General features: G+C 35.7%; 1 protein-coding gene across 1 annotated transcript in view; it reads left to right on the forward strand.

The window, feature by feature from the left end:
• The window catches only part of EFCAB13 (EF-hand calcium binding domain 13), a 135243-nt gene that overhangs the window by 11267 nt on the left and 98579 nt on the right, over nt 1-25397 (forward strand). The window contains exons 5-10 of the mRNA XM_053570499.1: nt 1413-1543; nt 3222-3304; nt 5054-5197; nt 16919-16993; nt 21292-21435; nt 25149-25220. Of these exons, the coding sequence (XP_053426474.1) occupies nt 1413-1543; nt 3222-3304; nt 5054-5197; nt 16919-16993; nt 21292-21435; nt 25149-25220 (649 nt within the window). The remainder of the gene's footprint in view (nt 1-1412; nt 1544-3221; nt 3305-5053; nt 5198-16918; nt 16994-21291; nt 21436-25148; nt 25221-25397) is intronic.

Genomic DNA, 25397 nt, shown 5'->3' on the forward strand with positions numbered 1-25397 from the left:
AATGCAATCAAGGGGTACAATGTTCTGGTCTTATATACAATCTGAAATATTGCTTTATATTTTTCATATGTTTTTCTTTATTTGGTTCTTAGTAATTTCTCCCCATCTACTTTATAATTCGCTTATTCTTTATCCAGCTGAATCTAATCTAAAGTTTGACCTGTCCATTGAGATTTTAATTGTCAGTGATGGTATTTTTTACTTTTGGAAGTTTTGTTTGGTGATTCTTAACATATGCCTGATGTCATGTTCTTTGCTCATGTTCCATAGTTGTTTCAAGATTGGTATCCAGTAGATGAAGTTCTTGAGGATCTAAATCTTGTGTTTGTGGTTTTGTCTGATTCTCACTCGTATTAACTTGTGTCCTTGGTGTTTTATATATTTTGTATATTCTTTCATATATAGTTAATCTACATTGTGGGACTCTTATAATGAGTCACACAAGAGAATCTTTTAAAAGAGAATTTATATTTGCTTCTATTACACACTTCAGAAGTATTAACAAATATGATATCACTTTAAATGAATTTTTTGGTTTCTACTTTCTTAACCCACATATTTAGTATAGATTTGAATTCTGTATACATTTACATATATGTAGATTTATGGGTTATAACTAATAAGGAGAAGTAGTCTTTCTTCCTTTCTCTTTCTCTCTCTCTTTTTTTTCCAAGCTGGGAGCTGAGACAGACAGATTTTACTCTTATATTTTTATTAGGGATAAGTTTTTTTCCTATTTTGGTCTTACTGAGAACTTTGCATTTTGAAGGTTTTGGTTCTGTGGGGGAGCTCAGTACCAATTCCTATCAATCTTGTGACTTAAAAGTCTTCTCTCCACACTCTGCATGATTAATAAAACTCAAGGCTCATGTAAAATTGAAGACATCTATAATTAGAGTTCTCATTTTCTAAAGTGGTACTTTTCTGTTTTAGCTACTTGCCTTTTTTGATTCATGTTTATACATGCAGTGTTAAGTGGATAATTTACTCAGTCATTTAATTGAATACAAAATCACCTGTACCATTTGAGTAACTGTGTTAGTTCTCCACATTATTTTGCATGTGTGGTCAAAGCCTGTGTATGTTGCCTAGAGTCTGGTGGCTGAGTTACCTTGTTCTTATTATATTATGGGTTTTCCTTGATTTATAAAATCTTTTACCACATATCGGCAAAATATTAACTATGGTTAGGAGAAGACTAGTTAAGAAAAGCATGGTTTTGCAAAAGAACATTGTGTAATTTATTTAAAATTTTAGTTTGTATAAAATGTAATTTAATAACAGAAAGCAATTTTACATAAGAAGTATAAGGAGATGAGGTGTGATTAATTATCTTTTAAGAGGTTAATTATCCAACAATACTGAATTGCCAATGTGATCTCAGGTACCAACATATTTGCATTTGGTTCTAGATTCTCTCTCCTTTTCTGAAGCTATCAAAGGAGAAGATGACTAGGAAAGAAAACTCTTTATGCAAGTTTCCAAATCATTACAGTGTTTACAAGACTTCATCACCCCTTTGTACATCTTCCTCAAATGTTTGGTATTTAAATTATTATATTTTATTCCTTGAATGTTATCTCCAGTGTTATATATTCCTTTCACATAAAATATGGCAAATATTGTGCAAACTAAGAGACTATGCTTTTTGGCTTGGTGCTCGTAGCTCAATGGTTAGGGTACCAGCCACAAACACTGAGGCTGGCGAGTTTGAACCTGGCCTTGGCCAGCTAAACAATAATGACAACTGCAACAAAAAAATAGCCGGTAATAATAATAATAAAAAAAATAGCTGGACGTTGTAGTGGGCACTTGTAGTCTCAGCTACTTGGGAGGCTGAGGCAAGAGAATCGCTTAAGCCCAGGAGTTCGAGGTTGCTGGGAGCTGTGACACCATGGAACTCTACTGAGGGTGACATTGTGAAACTGTCTCAAAAGAAAAAAAAAAGAGAGAGACTATGCTTTTAGTAGTGTAGAGATAAGAGCACTGCATTTGGAATTTTAAGACTTAGATCTGAATCCTGATTGACCTCACATTCACATGATAGTGTACTCTCTTGTAAAGTTTGTTTTACATCTCTGAGTCTTGCTTTCCAAGAATTGTGTACTTCATGGGCCCTTAAGATTTCTTGTGACACTAACATTATATGATTTTAGTTATTTGCACATTAGGGCATCAGATGAATCATTTTTTCCCAGACATTTTTACTGATAGTTGGTGAAATCTAGGATTTTTTTGCTGACTAAAGATGTTCTTGTTGGCCTTTTTTCAATAACTTTCTCAACAATTTGCTGTAACTTTAAGAAAAGGAACCATAGCCAAAGGAGAGTGGGTCATTGGCACTATTACTAGGGTATCATATATAATGATATATATATCATTGTCATACGTGTGTGCCACGTATAATGCACACGCATGTTTTTTGCCCAAAGTTTCAGGAAAATGCCTCTTGAGATAGTGGCCGGCTCTCAGCCAGGAGAGATACATCTGGGGAGAGCTAATGTTCCCCTGGTAAATGTGTAGATCATACCACCCTCCCGCCTGCTCTGTGAAGGCTACCCCTTCCCTCTCTCCTGGAAGTCTTTTTCTCCTTGCCATGTCAGGGACAGCACCTGAGATAGCTATACCTGTGGCAGTGGGGCAGGAACTACTGAGGCCGTGGGCCCGCACAACCCAGCAGGTCCTTTGTGCCTGTGTGGGGTTCTCAGTCCCCTGCACATACCCAGGCCTCCAGGCTGCCCTCTTTGCACCTCCACCTTGCATGGCTGCAGCATACCTTGCCAGCTTTGCCACTGCTTCCTCCCCTGATGGTGGTGCAGAGACTGCTCAGTCCCTCTCCTACCAGATCCTGGATCCTTCTGAACTTGGACTCCATGCACTGGCTTGCTGGCAGGATAGTGTGGTGACTGGAGAGGTCTGCTGCCCCCCCTCCCCTCTTAAGCTGTACTACCTATGTATAGTGTGAATTCTTATTTGTCCCTCAAGAATTTGGACAAAAAATGCTCAATATAAATGGCAAAATACAGTAAATTCTGCTTGATAGAAAAATATCATTTGAAAGAAATAAGGTGATATTTTGAGGTGAAGAATATGAAATTCCCCACTCAGTTCTTCAAGAAATGTTCTTATAAATTTCAGGCTATTGATAGATTTGCTAATATTTTAAAGTGGAGTTTTGTATATTTTCCTCGATGCTTTTAATATGGCTATTTCTTTGTTAGGAAAGAAGAAATGATTTCTAACCTCTACCTGACATTATATGAAGAAGTGTCCAGTGGATGCTTATACTCACAAGAATTAAGTGGTAATAAGAGGTTCTAGGATTTCTTTTCTTTTCTTTTTTTTTTTTTATAAGTGTTGAAGTTTATTGAGGAAGAAAAAGGTTTACAGAGCAAGAGCAAGATCCTATAATTTCTTGAATAAAGTTCCTGATTATGTTTAAGAATTGTTTCAGTAGTTAGTACCTCTTTAACTCTTAGTGGGTATGGTATCAAGTGATATTATATGCTATGGCAAGTGCTGCAGGTTGTGAGGAAAAAACAGATAGTTTAATATATAAATATTTTTGTTGTATTGGTAAGACAGGCAAAATATATATGCTTATTCCAGTTCAAATATATTTTCTGGAAAAATGTCTGGGTACTATATACAATGGATTGGTAAGATTAGTAAGCCCCGAATTCACTGATGTCACTGAATTTAGTCTTTAGTACCTTGATATTACATTAAGGCTTATACTACTCCTTAGTCCTTCTCCTTCTTAACACTGACCTCCCCCACATCTTGGGCTTCTCCTTTATGTTTAGAGAGTGTTTGGGCTTATATTTTCCTTTTATATAAGTTTGACTATTTTAGATACCTTATACGATTAGAATAATGTAGATTTGTCCTTTTGTGACTGGCTTATTTCATTTAGCATAATGTCCTCCAGATTTATCCATGTTATCACATACTGTAAGATTTTCTTTTTTAAGCTTGCATAATATTACCTTGTATGTTTATTCCATACTTTATTCCACTCATCTGTGGAAAGACATTTAGGTTGTTTCTACAGCTTGGCTGTTGTGACTAGTGTTGCAGTGAACAGGGGAGTATTAATACTATTTTGCGAATGTAATTTTAATTCGTTAGATAAAAACCCAGAAGTGGATTGCTGTCTTATCTGGCTTTGTTTTTTCATAGAGAGTTAGTAACTAAGGCAGCTGAGCAGCTTCCTAAACTCCTTTTAGTCCTACCTATAAACTTACCTCTTAAACAACATTTATAGCCATCTCTGTTGTCACACTATAAAAGGTTACCTTTCACCAGACTAATCCCTTCCATTCTCATTTGCATTTAACTGTCTTCTGCTTTCTCAGGGTCTATGCTTTGCTAATTTTATATTTAATATTTTTAAGAGATGGTTAAGAGTAGTTTTCATTAATTACTCCATTTTTTCACTTTCTATTTCACTGAAATCTGCTTCCACTTCCAATATTCTGCTAAGACTCCTATTATTAAAGTCACTATTATTAATTTTTAGTTTTTTCCTCAAATTTAGCACTGTCATTGATTGCCTCTTTTTGGAAAATAAAGTGTAGTATCCACTGAACTAAACTTAGTTCAGTTCAACAGACATTTTTGAAAATCTGTTTTGAATTAAGCCTTGGAAACAGAAGAATGAAAAATCTTGCCCCCTAGGAGTGACAGTTTAGTGAGGGATTTTGACAGGCAAGCAATCACATTACCAAGAACTTTAACTGAGTTACATATTCAGTGATACAGGAACACAGAGGAAAATTTTAACACTTCCAGGGAAAGCTGTGAAAGCCTTTGCCTATGTGAACTTTGCTTGGCTTTTTTGACAGTTTCTGAGAGTTCTTTAGGAAACTGATTGACTTAGAGGTCACTGGCTCCAGACAGACCTAAATAAGTCATGGTGTAGATTTTTAAGTAGAGAATGTAGAAAACAGATTTTTCTCCCCTTCCTTTAGTGTTTTTTTTGAAAGAGGGTGAGAGGGAATAAGATAATTATTTCTTTGAACTCATTAACTGTTTCGTTATGTGTGTGCAGCACTTCAAAAAGCCTGCAAAATTTTTAGCAAAATTCGAAGTGGTAAGATTTATGTGAATGATCTGCCAATTGTTCTTTGCACCTTGAGAATTTCTGTAAGTGACTCAGAAATGCGGCAAGCACTAAAGTCTGTTGCTATTGATGGTAAGTTGTTATGTTTTCAGTATTAGTTTAAAGATCTGCAAGCATGAATATAAATTTATCAGTTTAATTATAAATTATAGGAAAGCTAAGTTTTAAAATGTTATAAAAACATCATTTTTTAGTCATATATGTTATAAAAACATTATTTATAACAAAGATTTAAAAATTGGGTCTCAGGTATACACAATTGGATTGATTACTAGTTTGGATTTGAATTATGACATTGTCATCATCTACTTTTATCTAGTATGGTAATTAAAAATAAACTTTAATTTTTATTATTATGGATACATAATAGTTGTATATATTTAAATGGAGCATGTGATGGTTTGATATATGCATACAATATGAATTAATCAAATCAGGGTAATTAGGGTATTTATTACCTCAGGCGTTTCATTTCTTTGTGTTAGAAACATTCCAATTCTACTCTTTTAGTTATTCTAAAGTACATCCTAACTTGTTGATTATGTTCACTTTTTAATGCTAAACTGTGTAATCTTAATGGTGCAATAAATACCTGACTTAGTCACCCAAAATAAAAACTGGGACCTTGACAGTAACTTACATCTAACTATAAAGTTTACTGAAAAACGCATTTTTCTTATCCCCCCACTTGAGGTAAACATTATTTTGAACCCTATGGCTGGGCATGGTGACTCAGTGCCTGTAATCCTAGCACTCTGGGAGCCAAGGCAGGTGGATTGCTTGAGCTCAGGAGTGTGATCCCAAACTGAGCAAGAGTGAGACCCTGTCTCTAGTAAAAATGAAAAAGAAAAAGTATCCATTAAAAAAAAAAAAAGTAAAATATTTTGAATCCTATGCTCATTATTCCCTGTTTTTCTTTTAAATAGTTTGTTATGTATATGTATTTTTGTAAAATAGTTTAAATTTTGTAATTATTTAAAAAAATTAAGTAAAATGTTTATCATGATGTGTATAATCTTTTGAGGCTTTTTCCAGTTAACGTTTATAAATAAGATTTATTTGTATTTTTGCATACTGCTTTATTTGCTCAATCATTTGTATAATATCTTGTGTGAATATACCATAGTTTATTCATCCACACTCTCATTGATGAGCACTTAGTTTATATTCTGGTTTTTGCTACTGTGAACAGTTTTTGGCATGATATGTTTCCTGATATATGTGTATTAGAGTTTCTTTTGGTTATATACCTACAAGTGGAGTTGCTGAACTATAGGTGTATAAATTGTCATATTGTTTTCCAAACAATTGACATCGTACTCAAAAATACCCAAATAAAATATCCTGTGGTACTTTCTTTTCAATATTAGATATTTTTAGACTTTTAATTTTTGCCAGTTACACAAAAGAAGAGGTTAACATTATATTTTACATATTTAACAGTATTGAAATTAAGAACTTTTTAAAATCAAAAGACACCTTAAAGTGAAAAGACACATTACAGATTTGGAGATATTTGCAATTCACATGACGGACAAATGATTAGTTTTAGGAATATTAAAACAACTCACACAAATCAATAATAAACAATGGAATAGAAAAATGGGCAAGACACATGAACTAATATTTCCCATAAAAGATGACACAGATAGTCACTATAATAATCATATAAACGGATGTTCAGCATTGTAAGTTACCAAGGAAATGTAAATTGAAGATCCTAATAACATTTTAAACACCTAGAAAAATGGTGATTCTTAGTCAGTGTCTGATATTTTAGTCAAAGAAGTAGATAATAGTGAACTCATTACATTTACAGACCATTCTGAGATTGCTAAGAAGGAGAGACAAGTTTAGAATAAAAATGCTATAGATAAATTGAGTGAGTGGTCAAAAATTAAAATAAATTTAATTCACTTAAGTGCAAAGTGGTACTCTATGGTTGAAAACATGAAGCTGCGGGCGGCGCCTGTGGCTCAGTCCGTAAGGCGCCAGCCCCATATACCGAGGGTGGCGAGTTCAAACCCGGCCCCGGCCAAACTGCAACCAAAAAAAAATAGCCGGGCGTTGTGGCAGGCGCCTGTAGTCCCAGCTATTCGGGAGGCTGAGGCAAGAGAATCGCTTAGGCCCAGGAGTTGGAGGTTGCTGTGAGCTGTGTGATGCCACAGCACTCTACCAAGGACCATAAAGTGAGACTCTGTCTCTACAAAAAAAAAACAGAAAACATGAAGCTGCTCAAATTTATTACTATAAAAAAGTCATATTTGGAAAAACCAAGATGTCAAAATGGACTTGCAGTTGTATGTATTCATCTATTTATCCAAGTCACCCCAATATTTTTTGATCACTGCAGTAATGATCATGAGTGCCCTTTAAAAGCAAAGGTTGTGTCCTACCATTGTATTGCATAGAGAAGTTTTTTTTGTTTTTCTTTTAGTGTATTTAGTTTATAGAGGTTATAAATTATAAGATGTAAATTGTCTTCACCCACCTCTTTCTTTACAATCCCTAAAGTTAAATACTGTTAATAATTGGGTGAATATTCTCATATTAATTAATGTGAAGTTACTTGTAAAATTTTTGCTATTATATATAATGCCTAAAGATATTCTTTGTATGTTAATTCTTTCACATTTGTGCTAATATTTCTATTGGATAGATTTTTAGAAATGAAAAAGCTATGTCAAAGGATATGCACATATCAAACTTTGATAGGTACTGCAAAACTGTCGCATTACCCCCCCCAAAAGGTTTGCCAAGTCTGGCCTCACAACAGTGAGCATGCATGTCCTTTAAAGCTAGAGGTGCTATAAACTCTGCTCATATTGACTACAAGTTATTGTCTTTAGGAATTGCATGGATGATTTTCTATGATATAGCCTCTCTGAGGATAATTTTATTTATATTTTAAATTTTCATATAACTTTTAAAATTATCCATGGGAAAATGGCTTATGTCAAATTATAAGGTATTGTTTTAACCACAAGCATACAATACAATGTATTACTAAATTTTTATGGTGTTAGGTAATATATATATCATTGTGTCAAAATTTTATACCCGATTATTTAGTTTGCTATTATTAGGAATTAAGCATACCATATCACAATGATTTTTTTTTTTTTTTGAGACAGAGTCTCACTTTGTTGCCCTCAGTAGAGTGCCATGGCATCATAGTTTACAGCCAACTCAAAATCTTGGGCTCAAGCAGTCCTCTTGCCTTCCAGGTAGCCGGGACTATAGTCTCTCGCCACAACGCCTGGCTATTTTTTAGAGACAAGGTCTTGCTCTTGTTCAGGCTGGCATATCCTATGATTATGGACATCTATCTTTGTTTACATCAGCCTAGCTTCAGTTGAAAAATGTCAGAGAAAAAGTACATCAAAGCCTGTGAATTCTTTGGTTTACTTATGTCTCTGAATGTGATGGGATGTGGAAGCTAGAGGGATTGTTCTTAAAAGCATTTCTTGCCAATGGAAGCATGAAGTTGAATAAGTTACTTATTTGTCTTGGAAATATAGCACGATGGGTGCATCTTTTTTGTGAGAGGAAGCCCTAATTTTTAATGGCAAGAATTTTTTCCAGACTTAGATTTTCTTAAACATACACCCTGCTTTTAAACATCCTACAAGATTGCTTATCAAACATGCATATCATACATGATTGGGGAAACCTTGTTCATGTGCCCTGGAAATGTTGACTGCTATCCGTATATCTTTTACACGTTAAAAATTGGTTTGTGTTCTTATTATTTCATTTAAAGAATCGTATATGTATTCTATAACTCCTTTATTGGATATGTGATTAGCAATCACATATTTTTTGCCAGTCTGTAGCTTGTCTTTTCATTCTCTTAAGAATGTCTTTAGTGGCTCGGCACCTGTGGCTCAAGCACCTAAGGCACCAACCACATACACCTGAGCTGGCAGGTTTGAATCCAGCCCAGGCCCACCAAAAAACAATGACGGCTGCAACCAAAAAATAACCGGGTGTTGTGGTGGGTGCCTGTAGTCCCAGCTACTTGGGAGGCAGAGGCAGAGGCAGAGGCAGGAGAATTGCTTGAACCCAGGAGCTGGAAGTTGCAGATGCCACAGCACTCTACTCAGGGTGACAGCCTGAGGCTCTGTCTCAAGAAAAAAAAAAAAGAATGTCTTTAGAAATGGTATCTCAGGGTGGTTTTGATTTGCATTTCTCTAATAATTAGGGATGATGAGCATTTTTTCATATGTTAGCCATTCGTCTGTCTTCTTTAGAGAAAGTTCTATTCATGTTTCTTGCCATTGATATATGGGATTGTTGGCTTTCTTCATGTGGATTAATTTGAGTTCTCTGTAGATCCTAGTTATCAAGCTTTTGTCTGATTAGAAATATGCAAATATCCTTTCCCATTGTGTAGGTTGTCTATTGGCTTTGGTTGTAGTCTCCTTAGCTGTACAGAAGCTTTTCAGTTTGAAGTCCCGTTTGTTTATTTTTGTTGTTGCAATTGCCATGGCAGTCTTCTTCATGAGGTCTTTCCCCAGGCTGATATCTTCCAGTGTTTTTCCTATGCTTTCTTTGAGGATCGTTATTGTTTCATGGTTTAAATTTAAGTCCTTTATCCATCTTGAATCAATTTTTTGTGAGTGGAGAAAGGTGTGGGTCCAGTTTCAGTCTTTTACATGTGGATATCCAGTTCTCCCAGCACCATTTATTGAAGAGAGAGTCTTTCCTCCAGTGTATGTTCTTGTTTGGTTTATCGAAGATTAGGTGGTTGTAAGATGTTAGTTTCATTTCCTAGTTTTCTATTCGATTCCAAATGTCTATGTCTCTATTTTTGTGCTAGTACCATGCTGTCTTGACCACTATGGCTTTGTAGTGCAGCCTCAAATCTGGTTTGGTGGATGCCCCTGGCTTTATTTTTATTACTAAGAACTGCCTTTGCTATATGAGGTTTTTTCTGGTTCCATACAAAACGCAGAATCATTTTTTCCAAGTCTTGAAAGTACTATGTTGGTATTTTAATAGGGATGGCATTGAATCAGTAGATTGCTTTGGGAAGTATAGACATTTTAACAATGTTGATTCTTCCCAGCTATGAGCATGGTATGTTCTTCCATTTGTTAATATCTTCTGCTATTTCCTTTCTTAGGGTTTCATAATTTTCTTTATAGAGGTCCTTCACCCCCTTTGTTAGGTATATTCCTAGGTATTTCATTTTCTTTGAACCTATGGTGAAGGGAGTTGTGTCCTTAATCAGCCTCTCATCTTGGCTGTTATTGGTATATACAAAGGCTACTGACTTGTGGACATTGATTTTATATCCTGAGACATTATTGTATTTTTTGATGACTTCCGGGAGTCCTGTGGTTTAGTCTTTGGGGTCTCTAAGTATAAGATCATGTCGTCAGCAAAGAGGGAGAGTTTGACCTCCTCTGCTCCCATTTGATGCCCTTTATTTCCTTGTCTTGCCTAATTGTATTGGCTAGAACTTCCAGCACTATGTTGAGTAGTAATGGTGACAGAGGACAGCCTTGTCTGGTTACAGTTCTAAGTGGAAAAGTTTTCAGTTTTACACCATTCAGTAAAATATTAGCTGTGGGTTTGTTATAGATAGCTTCAGTCAGTTTAAGAAAAGTGCTACCTATGCTGATACTCCTCAGTGTTCCAATTAGAAAAGAGTGCTGGATTTTATCAAATGCTTTTTCTGCATCTATTGAGAGGGTCATATGGTCTTTGTTTTTGCTTCTTTTGATATGGTGAATAACATTTATAGACTTGTGTATGTTAAACCAGCCTTGCGTCCCTGGGAGGAAACCTACTTGATCATGATGTATGACTTTTTTGATCATAAGCTGTGATCTATTGGCTAGGATTTTGTTGAGAATTTTTGCATCTATATTCATTAGAGAAATTGGTCTGAAATTCTCCTTTTTAGTTGGGTCTTTTCCTGGTTTTGGTATCAGGGTGATGTTTGCTTTGTAGAACATTTTGGGGAAGATTCCTTCCTCCTCAATTTTTTGGAATAATTTCTGCATTATGGGAATAAGCTCTTTCTGGAAGGTTTGATAGAATTCTGGTGTGAAGCCATCTGGACCAGGGCATTTTTTGTTGAAAGATTTTTTATTGTTTCTTTGATCTCAGTGCTTGAAATTGGTCTGTTCAGGAGCTCTATTTCTTCCTGGCTAAGTCTAGGGAGAGGGTGTGATTCCAAATATTGTTCCATTTCCTTCACATTGTCAAATTTCTGGGCATAGAGTTTCTGGTAGTATTCAGAGATGATCTCTCGTATCTCTGTGGCGTCAGTTGTTATTTCTCCTTTATTGTTTCTGATTGAGGTTAGTAGAGATTTTACTTTTCTATTTCTCGTTAGTCTGGCCAATGGTTTATCTATTTTATTTATTTTTTCAAAAAACCAACTCCTCGTTTCATTAATTTTTGAATGATTCTTTTGTTTTCTATTTCATTGATCTCTGATTTGATTTTGGATATTTCTTTTCTTCTACTGGGTTTAGGCTTAGATTGTTCTTCTTTTTCTAGTTCCATAAGATGGCTTGTGAGTTTGTTGATGTGCTCTCTTTCTGTTTTTTGAATGTAGGCATCTAAATTGATAAATTTTTGTCTCAGAACTGCTTTTGCAGTATCCCACAGGTTTTGGTAGCTTGTGTCTTCATTGTTGTTATGCTCAGGAAGTTAATGATTTCCTGTTTTATTTCTTCCTGCACCCATCTGTCATTCAACGGAAGGTTGTTTAATTTCCATGCCTTTGTGTGGGGGTTGAACGGTTTTGTTACTGAGTTGAGTTCCACCTTTAGTGCCTTATGGTCTGAGAAGATGCAAGGTAAAATTTCAATTCTTTTGATTCTGTTGAGGTTTGTTTTGTGGCCTCAGATATGATCAATTTTGGATAATGTTCCATGGGGCGATGAGAAGAATGTATATTCTGTATCTTTGGGATGGAGTGTTCTATATGCGTCTATCAAGCACAGTTGTTCTAGGGTCTCATTTAAATCTCTTATATCTTTGTTTAATTTCTGTTTAGAGGATCTGTCCAGCTCTCTAAGAGGAGTGTTAAAGTCTCCTGTTATTATGGTATTATTGGATAGCATATTGCTCAGACTGAGTAAGGTCTCTTCCAAGAATCTGGGAGCATTTAAATTGGGTGCATAAATATTTAGAATTGAAATGTCTTCTTGTTGTATTTTTCCCTTGACCAGTATAAAGTGACCATCTTTGTCTTTTTTGACTTTAGTTGCTTTAAATCCACACGTATCTGAAAATAAGATTGCAACTCCTCTTTCATTCTGAATTCCATTTGCCTGAAAAATTGTCTTCCAACCCTTGACTTGGAGTTTTAATTTGTCTTTTGAAGCCAGGTGTGTTTCTGGCAGACAGCAAATGGATGGCTTGTGTTTTTAAATCCAGTCAGCCAATCTATGTCTCTTCAGTGGGGAATTCAAGCCATTAACATTTATTGAGATAATTGATAAGTGTGGTAGTATTCTATTCATCTTGTTTTGTAAGAGTCCATTGCTTAGTTTTATCTTTTGCATCAGTGTGGAAATTAGGTTCTGTCCTTTAATTTCTGAGTTCTTACTTTGCATTTGATCCCTTATGATGGTCAGTGTGTAGAACAGGTTGAAGTATTTCCTGTAGAGCTGGTCTTATTGCGACAAATTTCCTCAATGTTTGTTTATCAGTAAATGATTTGATTTCTCTGTCAATTTTAAAGCTTAGCTTAGCAGGATATACAATCCTGGGCTGGAAATTGTTCTGTTTAATTAGATTAAAGGTAGACGACCATTGTCTTCTTGCTTAGAAAGTTTCATTAGAGAAGTCTGTAGTCACCCTGTAGGTCAACTGGTGCTTACTCCTGGCAGCTTGAAGAATCTTTTCTTTTGTCTTGACTTTAGACAGGTTCATCACAATGTGTCTTGGAGAAGCTCGGTTAGAGTTGAGGCAACCTGTGGTCCGATATCCCTCTGAAAGGAGTGTGTCAGAATCTTTGGTGATATTTGGGAAGTTTTTATTCATAATATTCTCTAGTATGGCTTCCATTCCCCTGGGGCATTCTTCTTCCCCTTCTGGGATTCTCATAACTCCTATGTTGGAACGCTTCATAAAGTCCCATAATTCTGTCAATGAATGTTCTGCTTTCTCTCTTTTGTGCCTCTTTAACTATCTGAGTTATCTTAAGAGCTTTGTCCTCTACTTCTGAAATTCTTTCTTCTGCATGATCTAACCTGTTGCTGATACTTTCTATTGCATCTTTAAGTTCCCTAATTGACTGCTTTAGTTCCTTCAGCTCTGCTATATCCTTTCTATATTCTTCATATTGTTCATCTCATATTTGATTCTGTTTTTGGATTTCCTTTTGGTTATTTTCCACTTTATTAGCAGTTTCCTTCATTGTTTCCATCATTTCCTTCATTGTTTTCATCATGTGTATTCTAAATTCCCTTTCTGTCATTCCTAACTTTTCTCTATAGGTGGAATCCTCTGCAATAGCTACTTCATGGTCCCTTGGAGGGGTTGCTCTGAACTGGTTCTTCATGTTGCCAGGAGTTTTCTGCTGATTCTTCCTCATGAGTGATTTATCTGTTTCCTTGCCCTAATTTTCCTTTCACTTCCTCTTGCTCTTTAAGTTGCCGTGCCTGTGGACTGGAGTTTCAATGAGTCCTTTTGGTACAGGACCAGAAGGATGAGAAGGTTGAAGAGCAAGAGGGGATAAATGAAAGAAAAAAAGAGAGAGAAGGAAAGAAAAGAAGAAAGAGAAAGGAGAAGGAGTGAGTAAAAGGGAATATTGACAAAAAGAAGATAGGCACAGAAGGAAGGAGACGGAGCAATATAGGTGTACAGTAGGATACCTTCGCACAACCTTAAAAAAACCCCAACCTCTGGGGGAGCCGGGTTGGGTACTTACCTTGAGGTCAGCAGCTCTTTGTTCTGATTGGACACAGTACCCCCTCCTACACCAAGTAGAGAGGAAAGACAAAAATGCTATAAATCAAACCAAAACAAGCAAACAGAAAACTTTACGGGATAAAATTGGGGGAAAAACCCAATAATAGGGGTAGAAACACTAGCAAAAATGAAGTTCTAATTATTGAGAAAGGCAACAATGGGAAATTGTATTTAAAGTATAAAAATGGAGAAAGAAAAGAAAGAAGGAAAAGAAAAGAAAAATCTATAGGGAAAAGGTTGAAATTAAAAAACAACAATAACAACAACAACAAAAAAATAAAAACAAAGCGGTATATATATCTTACTGAATATTGTCTGGGCAACAGGTGATCTTCTGGGGTATGAGATGTTAATCACAGCAGTGCTGATACAACTGGAGGCCTCAGCTGATTTTTCAAACCCTGCAGGGTGGAGACCCTAAATGTCTCTTCAGCCCTCTTAAAAGGCACTTTAAACTTCTAAACTTGGCTAAGCAGAAGCTTTGCCAGGAAAGCGCTTGTCGCTGGGATCACTGCTGAAGTGGCTATCCACTTACCCAGTGTGCCGAATCTAGTCTCACTCTGTCCCTGAGGGTTAAGGCTGTAAGGCGACTCAGTCCCTGCCTTTAGTCTGCTCAGTCACTAGATTACTAGCTCCTGCCCGATCCTGGCTGTGTGGCCCTGAGGGTGGAGCTTTCTGGGGGTAGTTCTCTCACAATGGCTCCCTGTGGCCCACAGCCGAACACTGTTAGTTCTGTCTGGCTCAGCGGCTCAGTCTGGGGTCCTAGACAGTGCCCAGAGTTCTCTGCACCCCTGCCCAAGCTCTCCCAAGGCAGTTTAACTGAGTTCCAAGTCCAAAAAAACTAAAACAGCTCATAGGTGAGGCCTTCCCAGTTTGCAGTCTCACTTCTGCTGTACTTACAGCTGGCAGTGGGATTAGATGGAACAAACACATGCAACCACTTGCCAGTTTTCCACTGCTTTTTTCCTCCTTTTGGGGTCCAGAATTCTCTCGCTGACTCCCTGTGTCCTCAAAGGGATGATTATAGGCAGATCCCACCAGCCAGAGATGTCTGGAGTCTTGTCTCCCCAGACTCACGGTGCCCAGTTGCAAGGAAACTGTTACTCGGCCGCCATCTTGCTTGGATCTCAGAAGTGAATATTTTTTATCAAGTCCAGTCTACATGGGTTGTGGTTTTGACATCCTACCTAAAAGATCTTTGTCTAACTCAAGGTCACAAAGATGCCAGAGAACAAGTCAAAGTAGTTGATTAAAATTTAGGAAGATAATTTACTGTTTTTTGTTTGTTTGTTTGTATGTTTGTTTTGTTTTTCTTTCTTCTTACCTTTTTTTTTTTTTTTTGAGGCAGAGTTTCACTTTGTTACCTTTAGTAGAATGCTCTGGTGTCATAGGTCAAGCACCCTCATACTCTTGGGCTCAAGAGTGATTCTATTACCTTAGCTGCAACCTCCCGAGTAGCTGGGACTACAGGCACCTGCTGCAGTGTCTGGCTAGACACTTCCTATTTTTAGTAGAGAGAGGGTCTCCCTCTGGCTCAGGCTGCTCTTGAATTCCTGAGCTCAAGCAATCCACCTCCCTTGGCCTCCCAGAGTCCTAGGATTACAGGCATTGAGCCACTGTGCCTGACTTAGATAATTTATTGTTTTTGAAGGAAAGGAGAGCCTACTCTTAAGTTGTTACATTGAAGAATTTTGGAGGCAGACAACTTGACAAATGAGAACACCAAGCTTTTTCATTTTCTCTGAAGACAATCAGAAGCACTGAAGTGTTCTTGTATAGGTTATTTCTGCTCAGATGACATTAAGTTGAAATATGAATTTGTAATTTTTTTCTTCTTGAAATAGGTAGCATCACTGATGTAAACCTAAGGTTGTTCTCATTTACTTAGTGACAGAAAGAAAGAAATTAAGGACTAGTTATTTAACTGTTAGAATCTTGAAAAATTGAGATGTACTTGACATAGATCTGTTTGTCTAAAAAATGTGATTTAGGAACCCCAATTCTGTGCTTTGGCACACTTTTGTGAGTCAGGGTTTTCAGCTGTAGTTGCTATCAGAGATGACCTGTGCGTTGTTATGCAAAAACCACTCTATAATTTAAAGTTCTCATTCAAGCCAAATAACAAAAATTTCATATGAAAATTTCATCGTACAATTTGATTTCCTTTTTTCTTTCATGAAATAGTCATTACTTTTTATATGAAAAATGAGATGATTTTTCTGGTAAGGATTGGTTTAATTTTGTGCATTTGTTTTAATCCTTGTGTGTGTGTGTGAGAAAGAGCACTGAAATGGTGTGAGGCAAATCTTTCATTGGAATCTCAACTGGATCCATAACCTCCCCCCAAAGGTATAGTTTATAACCCCTGGTACAGAGGACTTTTCTAGAACACAGTAAAATAAGTTCTTTGTTGTAAAAGTAAAACCATTATGCGTGAGCACTTTGCAGGTAAAATTGGCATATTGCAAATATTGTTTTTGCACCTCATAAATATAAAAATTAGAGTCTTCAATGACTACACCTGCTGTTAATCTATGTATTAAAGTTATAAATGTTATAAAAAAGTTGGAGTCTTCTATAAAGAGCACTGTAGTATTTGTAATCCTATCCTCTACTTATCACTGTTGGAACACTATTTACTACATAATTACAATATGTAAACTTTTTTCTGGTAAATTTTCATTTTACATTCTATACATAATGTTGACTACTCTGAGTATAGAGAATGATATCCTAATGTTATCAGTTCTGTTTACATCGTTAGTTTGCATTATAATCTTATTTTCTTAGTGAGTTGCTGATAGTATTTGCTGATTGAGTTTTTCTCTTTCTGTTTGTAAACTGTTTTTATAGTTAATGGAATACTGGATTTTTCAAATTTCCTTAAGGCTGTGAATGATGTTTCTTATTTGGTCTCTCAGGATCCAGGTAAAAAGACTTCTTTAAAATTATAGAAGAGAATGGTTTTGATAGTAAATGATTTTAAGGGGTAGATATATGAATTTACATTTTTTTCAGAATCTCTTCTTTCTCTCACAGTAAGTTTAGGTTGAGAAAAATTAGAAATGAATATTTTTTACAAAAGGTATTACAAAACCTAGATCACTCCACAACATCGCAAGTTTCAATTTCCAATCTTCAGTTTTTTTCTGCATATAACTGCTAGACTAATTCTCTTCAAATGCTGTTATGTCATTTTCCTGCTCAATAACTTATATGTTCTTCCTATTATCAAATGAATTTAGTACAAACTTTCATGCTTAGCTTCCTCATCTCTTTATAATTTTGCTCAGCACACCTCCCATCTCCATAGTCTCTCCTAGGCAAGAATGCCATACTCCATTTAGTCATAAATTTCTATACATGCCAGTGTCATTCTTACTCCCTTGCCTTTGGACATGTTTGTGTGTTTGTTTCCTGTTAAAGTCTCACATCTCTTTTCTTCTCTACCCTTGACAATACTTTCTTCATTATGTCTGCTTGTATTCCTCACTAAAAATTTCAGATACATATGAGTCTTCTAATTATTTTTAGCTTATGTTGCATACAAATTGTAAATAAAGTGGTTAGAAGGAGTATCCATATTAATGATAGAAATAGTACTTCCAAAAATTTGAGATCTCTAGTGTTAATAACTTAATTATTAGTCGTGAAGGAGAAACCTATGGGTTTCTCCATAGGCAGTATCAAATTCCTATGCTCAGTCCTTGTAATTATATATATTTATAATCAGATTATATTTTATTAGAATTAAGGATATATGAATGTGATAGTCTTCATATTCCTAGATTAGCAAGTAAAAGGCCATAAATTTTAATGCTTATTCACTCAGGTAATAAATGTTATTAAATACCTATCATATGCAGCAATAATCAATATAGATAATGATGCTTGCTTGCTTTTCCTTTTTGATTTCTTACTTTCTACTTAGCATTTTGATGACATTGGATTTCTTCTGGTTTTCGTTTGTCTACTCGATTTTTGACTTATAGCTTTTCCTGACTATAGTTTTTTTTTTTGAGATAGAGTCTCACTCTTGTTGCCCAGGGGTTGGGTTGAGTGCCATGGTGTCATCATAGCTCACAGCAACCTTGAACTCTTGGGCTCAAGTGATCCCCCTGACTCAGCTTCCCAAGTATCTGGGACTACAGGTGCTTGCCATAACGCCCTGCTAATTTTTTCTATTTTTAATAGAGACAAGTCTCACTCTGGCTTCGGCTGGTCTCAAACTCCTGAGTTCAAGCAATCCACATGCCTTGGCCTCCTAGAGTGCTAGGATTACAGGTGTGAGCCACTGTGTCTGGCCCTGACTGTAGGTTTATGTGTGTGTTTAGCTTCCTAAGTTACTACCTATTTTTTAAACCATAGCTTAAAATAGCTTATTTACTTTTCTACATCCTTTAATTTTGGAAGTCCTGGTTTCCTATTTTGACTTTATTTTCTGTTTATGGCCGTAGTGTTCTGAGACTAAGAACTCCCAGGTTTCTTTTTTTCCTTTTAAAACAACACACATAATTCTTGAATATGTTGTTGTTATAAAATATCTAAGGAATATATGTGTATAAAGATGTGAAAGACCTTCTTTAACTCTCCTTAGATTTTTATTCTTTAATGTTGATCTTATAATTCTTTTTATATTTATTATTGTATGTAATTTACATATGATTTGTCAAGGCCAAATGAGTTGTTAATTACTAGGCAAAAGAGAGCCAAAATACCTAGACTTTTATAGAAGCTAATAAAAGGACTAAGTATACAGTTAGTAATCAAGGGACCCCTCTACCCAGAAAATATTAATAAAAGGGAAAATATAAATATCTTTTACATTAAGATAAAGGGAATTTTGCTATCTTGTTTTGCAAGAAATGTCTTGTTATTTAATGTATTTATGTTTTTCAGTTATCAAAATTGTTTCTTAATATAATTACTGGTCATTCATATATTTTTTTCTGGGAATTGCCTTTTTATATCTACTGTCCATTTTAAGAATTGGGTTTTTTTCTTGCTAATTTGTGGGAGTTTTCATATTCTAGCTATTAATCCTTTTTTATATTATGTTACAAATATTTTCTTCCAGTCTATTATTGATCTTTTAATTTTGAAATGGTATCCTTGTTTTTCAGAATGGAAATGATACATTTTATTATAAAATATCTTATTTTTCCTTTATGTTTTCTGAGTTTTGAATTGTGCTTAGAGGCCTTAGATAGTACACACCTATGCACATTTTCATCATTGTTTTCAAGTCTCCTGGGAACCTGGGGATGGGGAGATTGGAATATGGCAAATTAAAATGCCATAGAACTCATTGTTTTCACTGAGATTTAGCCATTTTTCCTGAAGAAACATTATTTGGATTGCTGCAAGCTTTGGTTGATTTTTAGAGTTTTTTAAAAAGTTGGTTCTGATAATTTTTGTGAGTGTTCTCATTGCTTTTACGGAGGATGGGATTTTTGAAGGTCCTTCCTCAGGCATTTTTGCTCACTTGATCTGTAACAAACAACTAGTTGAATGAATAAATAATGCCTGGTTTTCCCTCCCTAATTATGCTTATCTAGGAACTTGTGGATCATTATGTTTATTATATCCTGAATTCTAAGAAAATCTAGTCTGATTATAAATTGATTTATTCTCTGGAATTGATTGTGGGAATTGTGCTTTCTTATCAAAGTAAATTAAGAGATGTATAGTGGTCAGGGAGAATTTAAATTGAGAAGTTGAACACAATTTTCAATCTAAGTTTTACTGAAGACTTTTTTTTTTTTTTTTTTTTTGGCCGGGGCTGGGCTTGAACCCGCCACCTCCGGCATATGGGACCGCCGCCCTACACGTTGAGCCACAGGCGCCGCCCTACTGAAGACTTTTTTTGTGGAAAATTCTCTTCATTAATCTAAATATTTTCTTCTACTCATTCATTTTTAATGTAAGGACTATTAGCATAAGAATATGAAGTTTCTATGGAGAAATGAAAAAACCTTATCATAGTAGTTAAACCACTGCAAAAGTCTTTGTAGTGTAATAAAGATATGGACTATTTAATGCAAGAAATTTTGGATCTCTACCATTTTCATTTTCTTTCTTTCCTTTTTTCTTTTTGAGACAGAGTCTTACTATGTCACCCTCCATAGAGGGCCATGGCATAACAGCTCACAGCAACTGCAAACTCTTAAGGCTCATGTGATTCTCTTGCCTCAGCCTTCCAAGTAGCTGGGACTACAGGCTCCACAATGCCCAGCTATTTTTTGGTTGCAGTTGTTTAGCTGTTGCTTAGCTGGCCAGGGCCAGGTTCAAACATGCCACCCAAGGGTATATGTGGCTGGCACCATAACCACTGTGCTATGGGCGCCGAGCCCCATTTTTATTTTCTTTTATGCTATCTTTTCTAAATTTTATTTTAAAGCAACTAATAAAACTTTGTATTAAGCTGCCTTACTATTATAGATTACATCACTATAAGAATAAATTATTTTATTTATTTATTTTTTGAGACAGAGTCTCATTATGTTACCCTTGGTAGAGTGCTGTGGTGTCACATCTCAGAGCAGCCTCAAACTCTAGGGGTTAAGTGATTCTCTTGTTTCAGCCTCCCAAGTAGCTGGGACTACAGGCACCTGCCACAGCCCCTGGCTATTTTTTTGTTATTGTTGTCATTGTTGTTTTAGCAGGCCCTGGGTGGGTTTGAACCCAGCAGCCCTGATATATGTGGTCGGCACCCTAACCACTGGGCTATAGGTGCTGAGCCAAGCATAAATTATTTTATTTAAAAATTTTATCTAAGAAGTAAATATATAATGATTGAGCATTAAGGATTAAGATTGCTGGATTAGAATTCTTGCTTTTCCACTTACTGTCTGGGTAGTTGAATGGGACTGAGACTTAATTTTTTTCTTTAAACTAGTGATAATAATTTCCATTTTATGGGTATATTGTAATATTTGAATGAGATAACCCATAGCTTTTAGTACAGTGCCTGGCACATTATCAGTTTTTAATATAACTGCCTATTATTATTAATATAATATTATACGTAACAGTAATAATGACGAAAATTAGATTTTATGCTGGAAATTGAGCAAACATCTATTTGTAGGCACATATCTAGAAAACCCCATGTTTACAAAATATTGTTTTCCCTTAGTGGGTTATTAGCAATAAATCAGCTCTTTCTCCAAGAAAATTGTTGATTCTCATGATACAATAATTTGTTTGCTTATTGTCTTTTAAAGCATTCCAGGATGCCTTGAAGATTTTCTGTAGGATAAAAAGTGGTCGAATTGCAACTGATGAAATAGTTGCTGTTTTGAATAGCATGGATATCTTAATAAGCCCTGAAACTTTAAAGGAAGTGATGAAACATACATATACTGACAGTGAGTTATTCAAATTGATATATATATCTTAATATGTATTAATATGTGTACTTATGTATATATATTTTTCCTAGACATCAATTTTGTGATTTATCCTTTGCTTCTCCTTCTTTTCCTGCTTTAATTTTACCTTTTCCATTGACATTGCTTACTGGTATCTATATTAAGAGACACTCTAGGGTGGCGCCTGTGGCTCAGTAAGGCGCCGGCCACATATACCGAGGGTGGTGGGTTCAAACCTGGCCCCGGCCAAACTGCAACAAAAAAATAGCCAGGCATTGTGGCGGGCGCCTGTAGTCCCAGCTACTCGGGAGACTAGGGCAAGAGAGTCGCCTAAGTCCAGGAGCTGGAGGTTGCTGTGAGTTGTGATGCCACAGCACTCTACCCCAGGAGACAAAGTGAGACTCTGTCTCTAAAAAAAAAAAAAAAAAGACACTCTAAAAAACTTAAGTGAAGAATGTCTAAAACTGTCATATTTTGGCATGTTTACTAAAAGTCTAATAATAAATGAATTAAAAAATTTTTTAGCCTAATTTTTCTTTTCTAATTGTTATTTCTTATCTTTGTGGGTAGAGAGTTTCTGGTAGTTTCAAGGGTAATGGATCCACAAATTAAAAGACATAAATTTCTTGGATCTCAATTTCATTACATATTTTTGATTTAAAAAATTTGCTGTTTAGTTGCTCTCTGCATAATAAATATTTTTATCAAGTATTTTGTATTACATGTTTATATGTGACCAGGTGAAGTTCCATAATGAGTGATTATTGATTGATTAATTGATTCATTCCTTCAATAGTCAGATAGTCATTTAATATCTGCTGTGCCTGGAACTTTGTTAGCTGATACAAATACAAATAAAACACACTTCCTTTTTTAAGGGGACTCAACGTTCCAATGTGGAAAGAGTCAAGTAAATTGAAAATTCTAATGCTATGTGGCAAGTATTACAGTAGGGTGTACAAAGGCTGTTAATACATTCTGGAAGCACCAGGGAAAGGTTAACAGAGGAGTTGATACCTGAACTAAATCTTTAAGAGTCAGTAGGCATTAATTAGTTGATGGTGGTGGTGAAGGGTGAAAGAAATATTTTAAACTAAGGAAGTGGAATGTGTAACTATGGCAGAAAGATAATCAGGCATGGCATCCTTTTCAGCTGGATTTGGTCATTTGATTTTTTCATTTGTTAGTGGTGGCTTTATAGTAGCCCTTTGGTCGCAGAAATATGGTTAGAACCAGGCTGCTTGGAGTTCTATTAGGAAGCCATTTGTGGTGGGCTCTGGAGTGGTAGACATAAATGGAGGGGGTATACTGGGGTATGAAAATGTCTGTAAAAGGGGTTTTTAAAGACAAATCTCAAGCGATTCTATTAAATGACCTTTAATGGCAAGTCCCTCCAGGAGCAACAGAAATACGAAACTGCTGCAATACCTTGCTTTCTGGTGTACAGAATTGTAGTCTGGGTCTCCAGGTCTCCTGCTTTTTTGGAGCGGAGGTAGATTAGACAAATTCAATTTCATTCTATTCAGTTTTATAGAATTGTTATAGGAATTAAATGTAAACATTTATTACAATGTTTGCCACCTAGATGAATTTTGTCTAGAATCATATCATAGTGGGAGTCTATTTTAAGCTTCTCGTATGAAATAAATGGGACCTGTGGCCCATTGATTGCCTTAGTCTTTTTTTTTTTGCAGTTTTTGGCTGGGGTTGGATTTGAACCCACCAACTCCGGTATGTGGGGCTAGTGTCCTACTCCTTTAAGCCACAGGCACCACCCAGTCTTTTTTTTTTTTGAGACAGAGCTTCAAGCTGTCACCCTGGGTAGAGTGCCGTGGCATCACAGCTCTCAGCAACCTTCAACTCCTGGGCTTAAGCGATTCTCTTGCTCAGCCTCCTGGGGAGCTGGGACTACAGGCACCCACCATAACGCCCGGCTATTTTTTGGTTGTAGTTGTCATTGTTGTTTGGCAGGCCCAGCCTGGATTCAAACCTGCCAGCTCTGGTATATGTGGCTGGCGCCTTAGCCGCTCGAGCTACAGGTTCTGAGCCGATTGTCTTAGTCTTAACCAGGAATTATTCCTTAAGGTTTGTTTAGCCAGATAGGGGCCAAAACAGTCATTTCAGATTCTGAAATGCTTCTCTGGCCACCAGGGACAATTTAAATAGATAGTATGTGTTTGTAAATTTCATGATAGGTTATCTGTTACTGCATAGAAGCAATGAACAAATTTTGAGCAAGATCTGGTGTATCTGTGGAAATGATTGACTACCACATTCTCTGTCTAGAGAAGGGAGTTTTATAAATGAAAAACAGATAAAAGCAATATGGCCTTCTCCACTAGATTAATGTATACATGGTCTAATAGAATACTTTTCAGTTATCAAATTGAAGAATTTGAGGGCTGAAGCCTTGAGTTATCTTAGAACTGAAGCTGTCATTTAAGAACTTGGGACATGGGATCAATCTGGCAGGAATTCACTGGGGTGACTATGGGAGATGTTAGAGTCATAATCAAGAACAGCATGAGACTAAATGCCATGGAAATAAGAAACCAGAACATAGGAAGCCATTTCTAATTGGAAGACAATTTGGCACTTCTTTGATTGGTTCAAGTATATAGTACTTGCTTTGTAGTAGTTTAAATGCTTGTACCCATACATACATAGCTTATCAATATTTAGACAATCACAGAAAATCAAAACTATACTATTTTTTGATTCAGAAGTAATTTTAAAAACTTGTGTTTTTCTCAGTCTTCACTTGTGCATATTATTGAATAGTTGATTTCTTATCAATAAAGAACAAACCTAATATTATTATAGATATATAAGTCAATTTTTTTTTAACCTTGGATGGCAAGCAATGTCAAATACTAGGAGTAAGAACTATTTGACAAAGTATTTTCTACCTCTATGCACAGTTAGAATGACAATATTCAAGGTCACTGCATCTGAACCCATTCTTTCTCATGCATTGTCTGTGAAGAAAAATAGTCTGTGAAGAAAAATAGCCCCAGGATACAGACAGGAATGGTAGAAGTTATAATGATGGGAGTGCTAGTTTCAGAGAAGGTGCTAAGTAAATGATTATTTTCTATTCACGATTTAACTATTCTTTTTTTTTTTTCTGCAGTTTTTTTTTTTTTTTTGGCCTGGGCCAGGTTTGAACCTTCCACCTCCGGCATACAGGGCTGGCGCCCTATTCCTTTGAGCCATAGGCGCCGCCCAACTACTCTTTATACTCTTATTTATTTTGTTCATCCAAATATATTTTTTAAATGATAGGCAGTAGATACTTTGCTATACATTGGGGAAACAGAAATAAAAGACACATCCTCTGTTCTTGAGAAACTCACAGTCTAGAGAGGATAAAAGAATAAATACTTCAAATATAACCTGTGGTAAACTCTTTGAACTCATTTATAAAAGAAATAAAATGTTATCCCGATTATCAAGCATGGGAGCTTAAAATGTGACTGTAGTTCTTCTGTTTTGAAAGTCTTTTATTAAGGATAAAAAAAACTGTGGTCTTAGTCTTATATTTCAATGTGCGCTGTTATTAATTTACAATTCCAAATATTCAAAACCCCTAATAATTTGTCCTTTGCTCCTACTTTCACACATTCTGTTTTGTTTTTATATTAGAATGGCAGCTGTATCTGTGTTCAAAAGGTGAATACAGTATTTGAAGTTAATTTTTTCTGTTACAGGTAACCACATGGTAGACGTTGGGGATATTATATTAATTTTGAATGAATTACAGCAACAATATGAGGATGTTTGTAAGTGAGCTCTTGTTACTGTGGCAAGTTTTGTTTATAAAAATATAGTCAAAATAAGAAGATGATTGTAATAGAAATAAAGTTGAAGCATGGTCAAAAAATGCTGAAAAAATAGTCTTTAACTCCTAATGCATGAATTTTATTTCATAGAGGGTTTTGAAAGTCTTGTTTGGACTC

Source organism: Nycticebus coucang, chromosome 18 (genome assembly GCF_027406575.1).
Source record: "Nycticebus coucang isolate mNycCou1 chromosome 18, mNycCou1.pri, whole genome shotgun sequence".
NCBI lineage: Eukaryota > Metazoa > Chordata > Mammalia > Primates > Lorisidae > Nycticebus > Nycticebus coucang.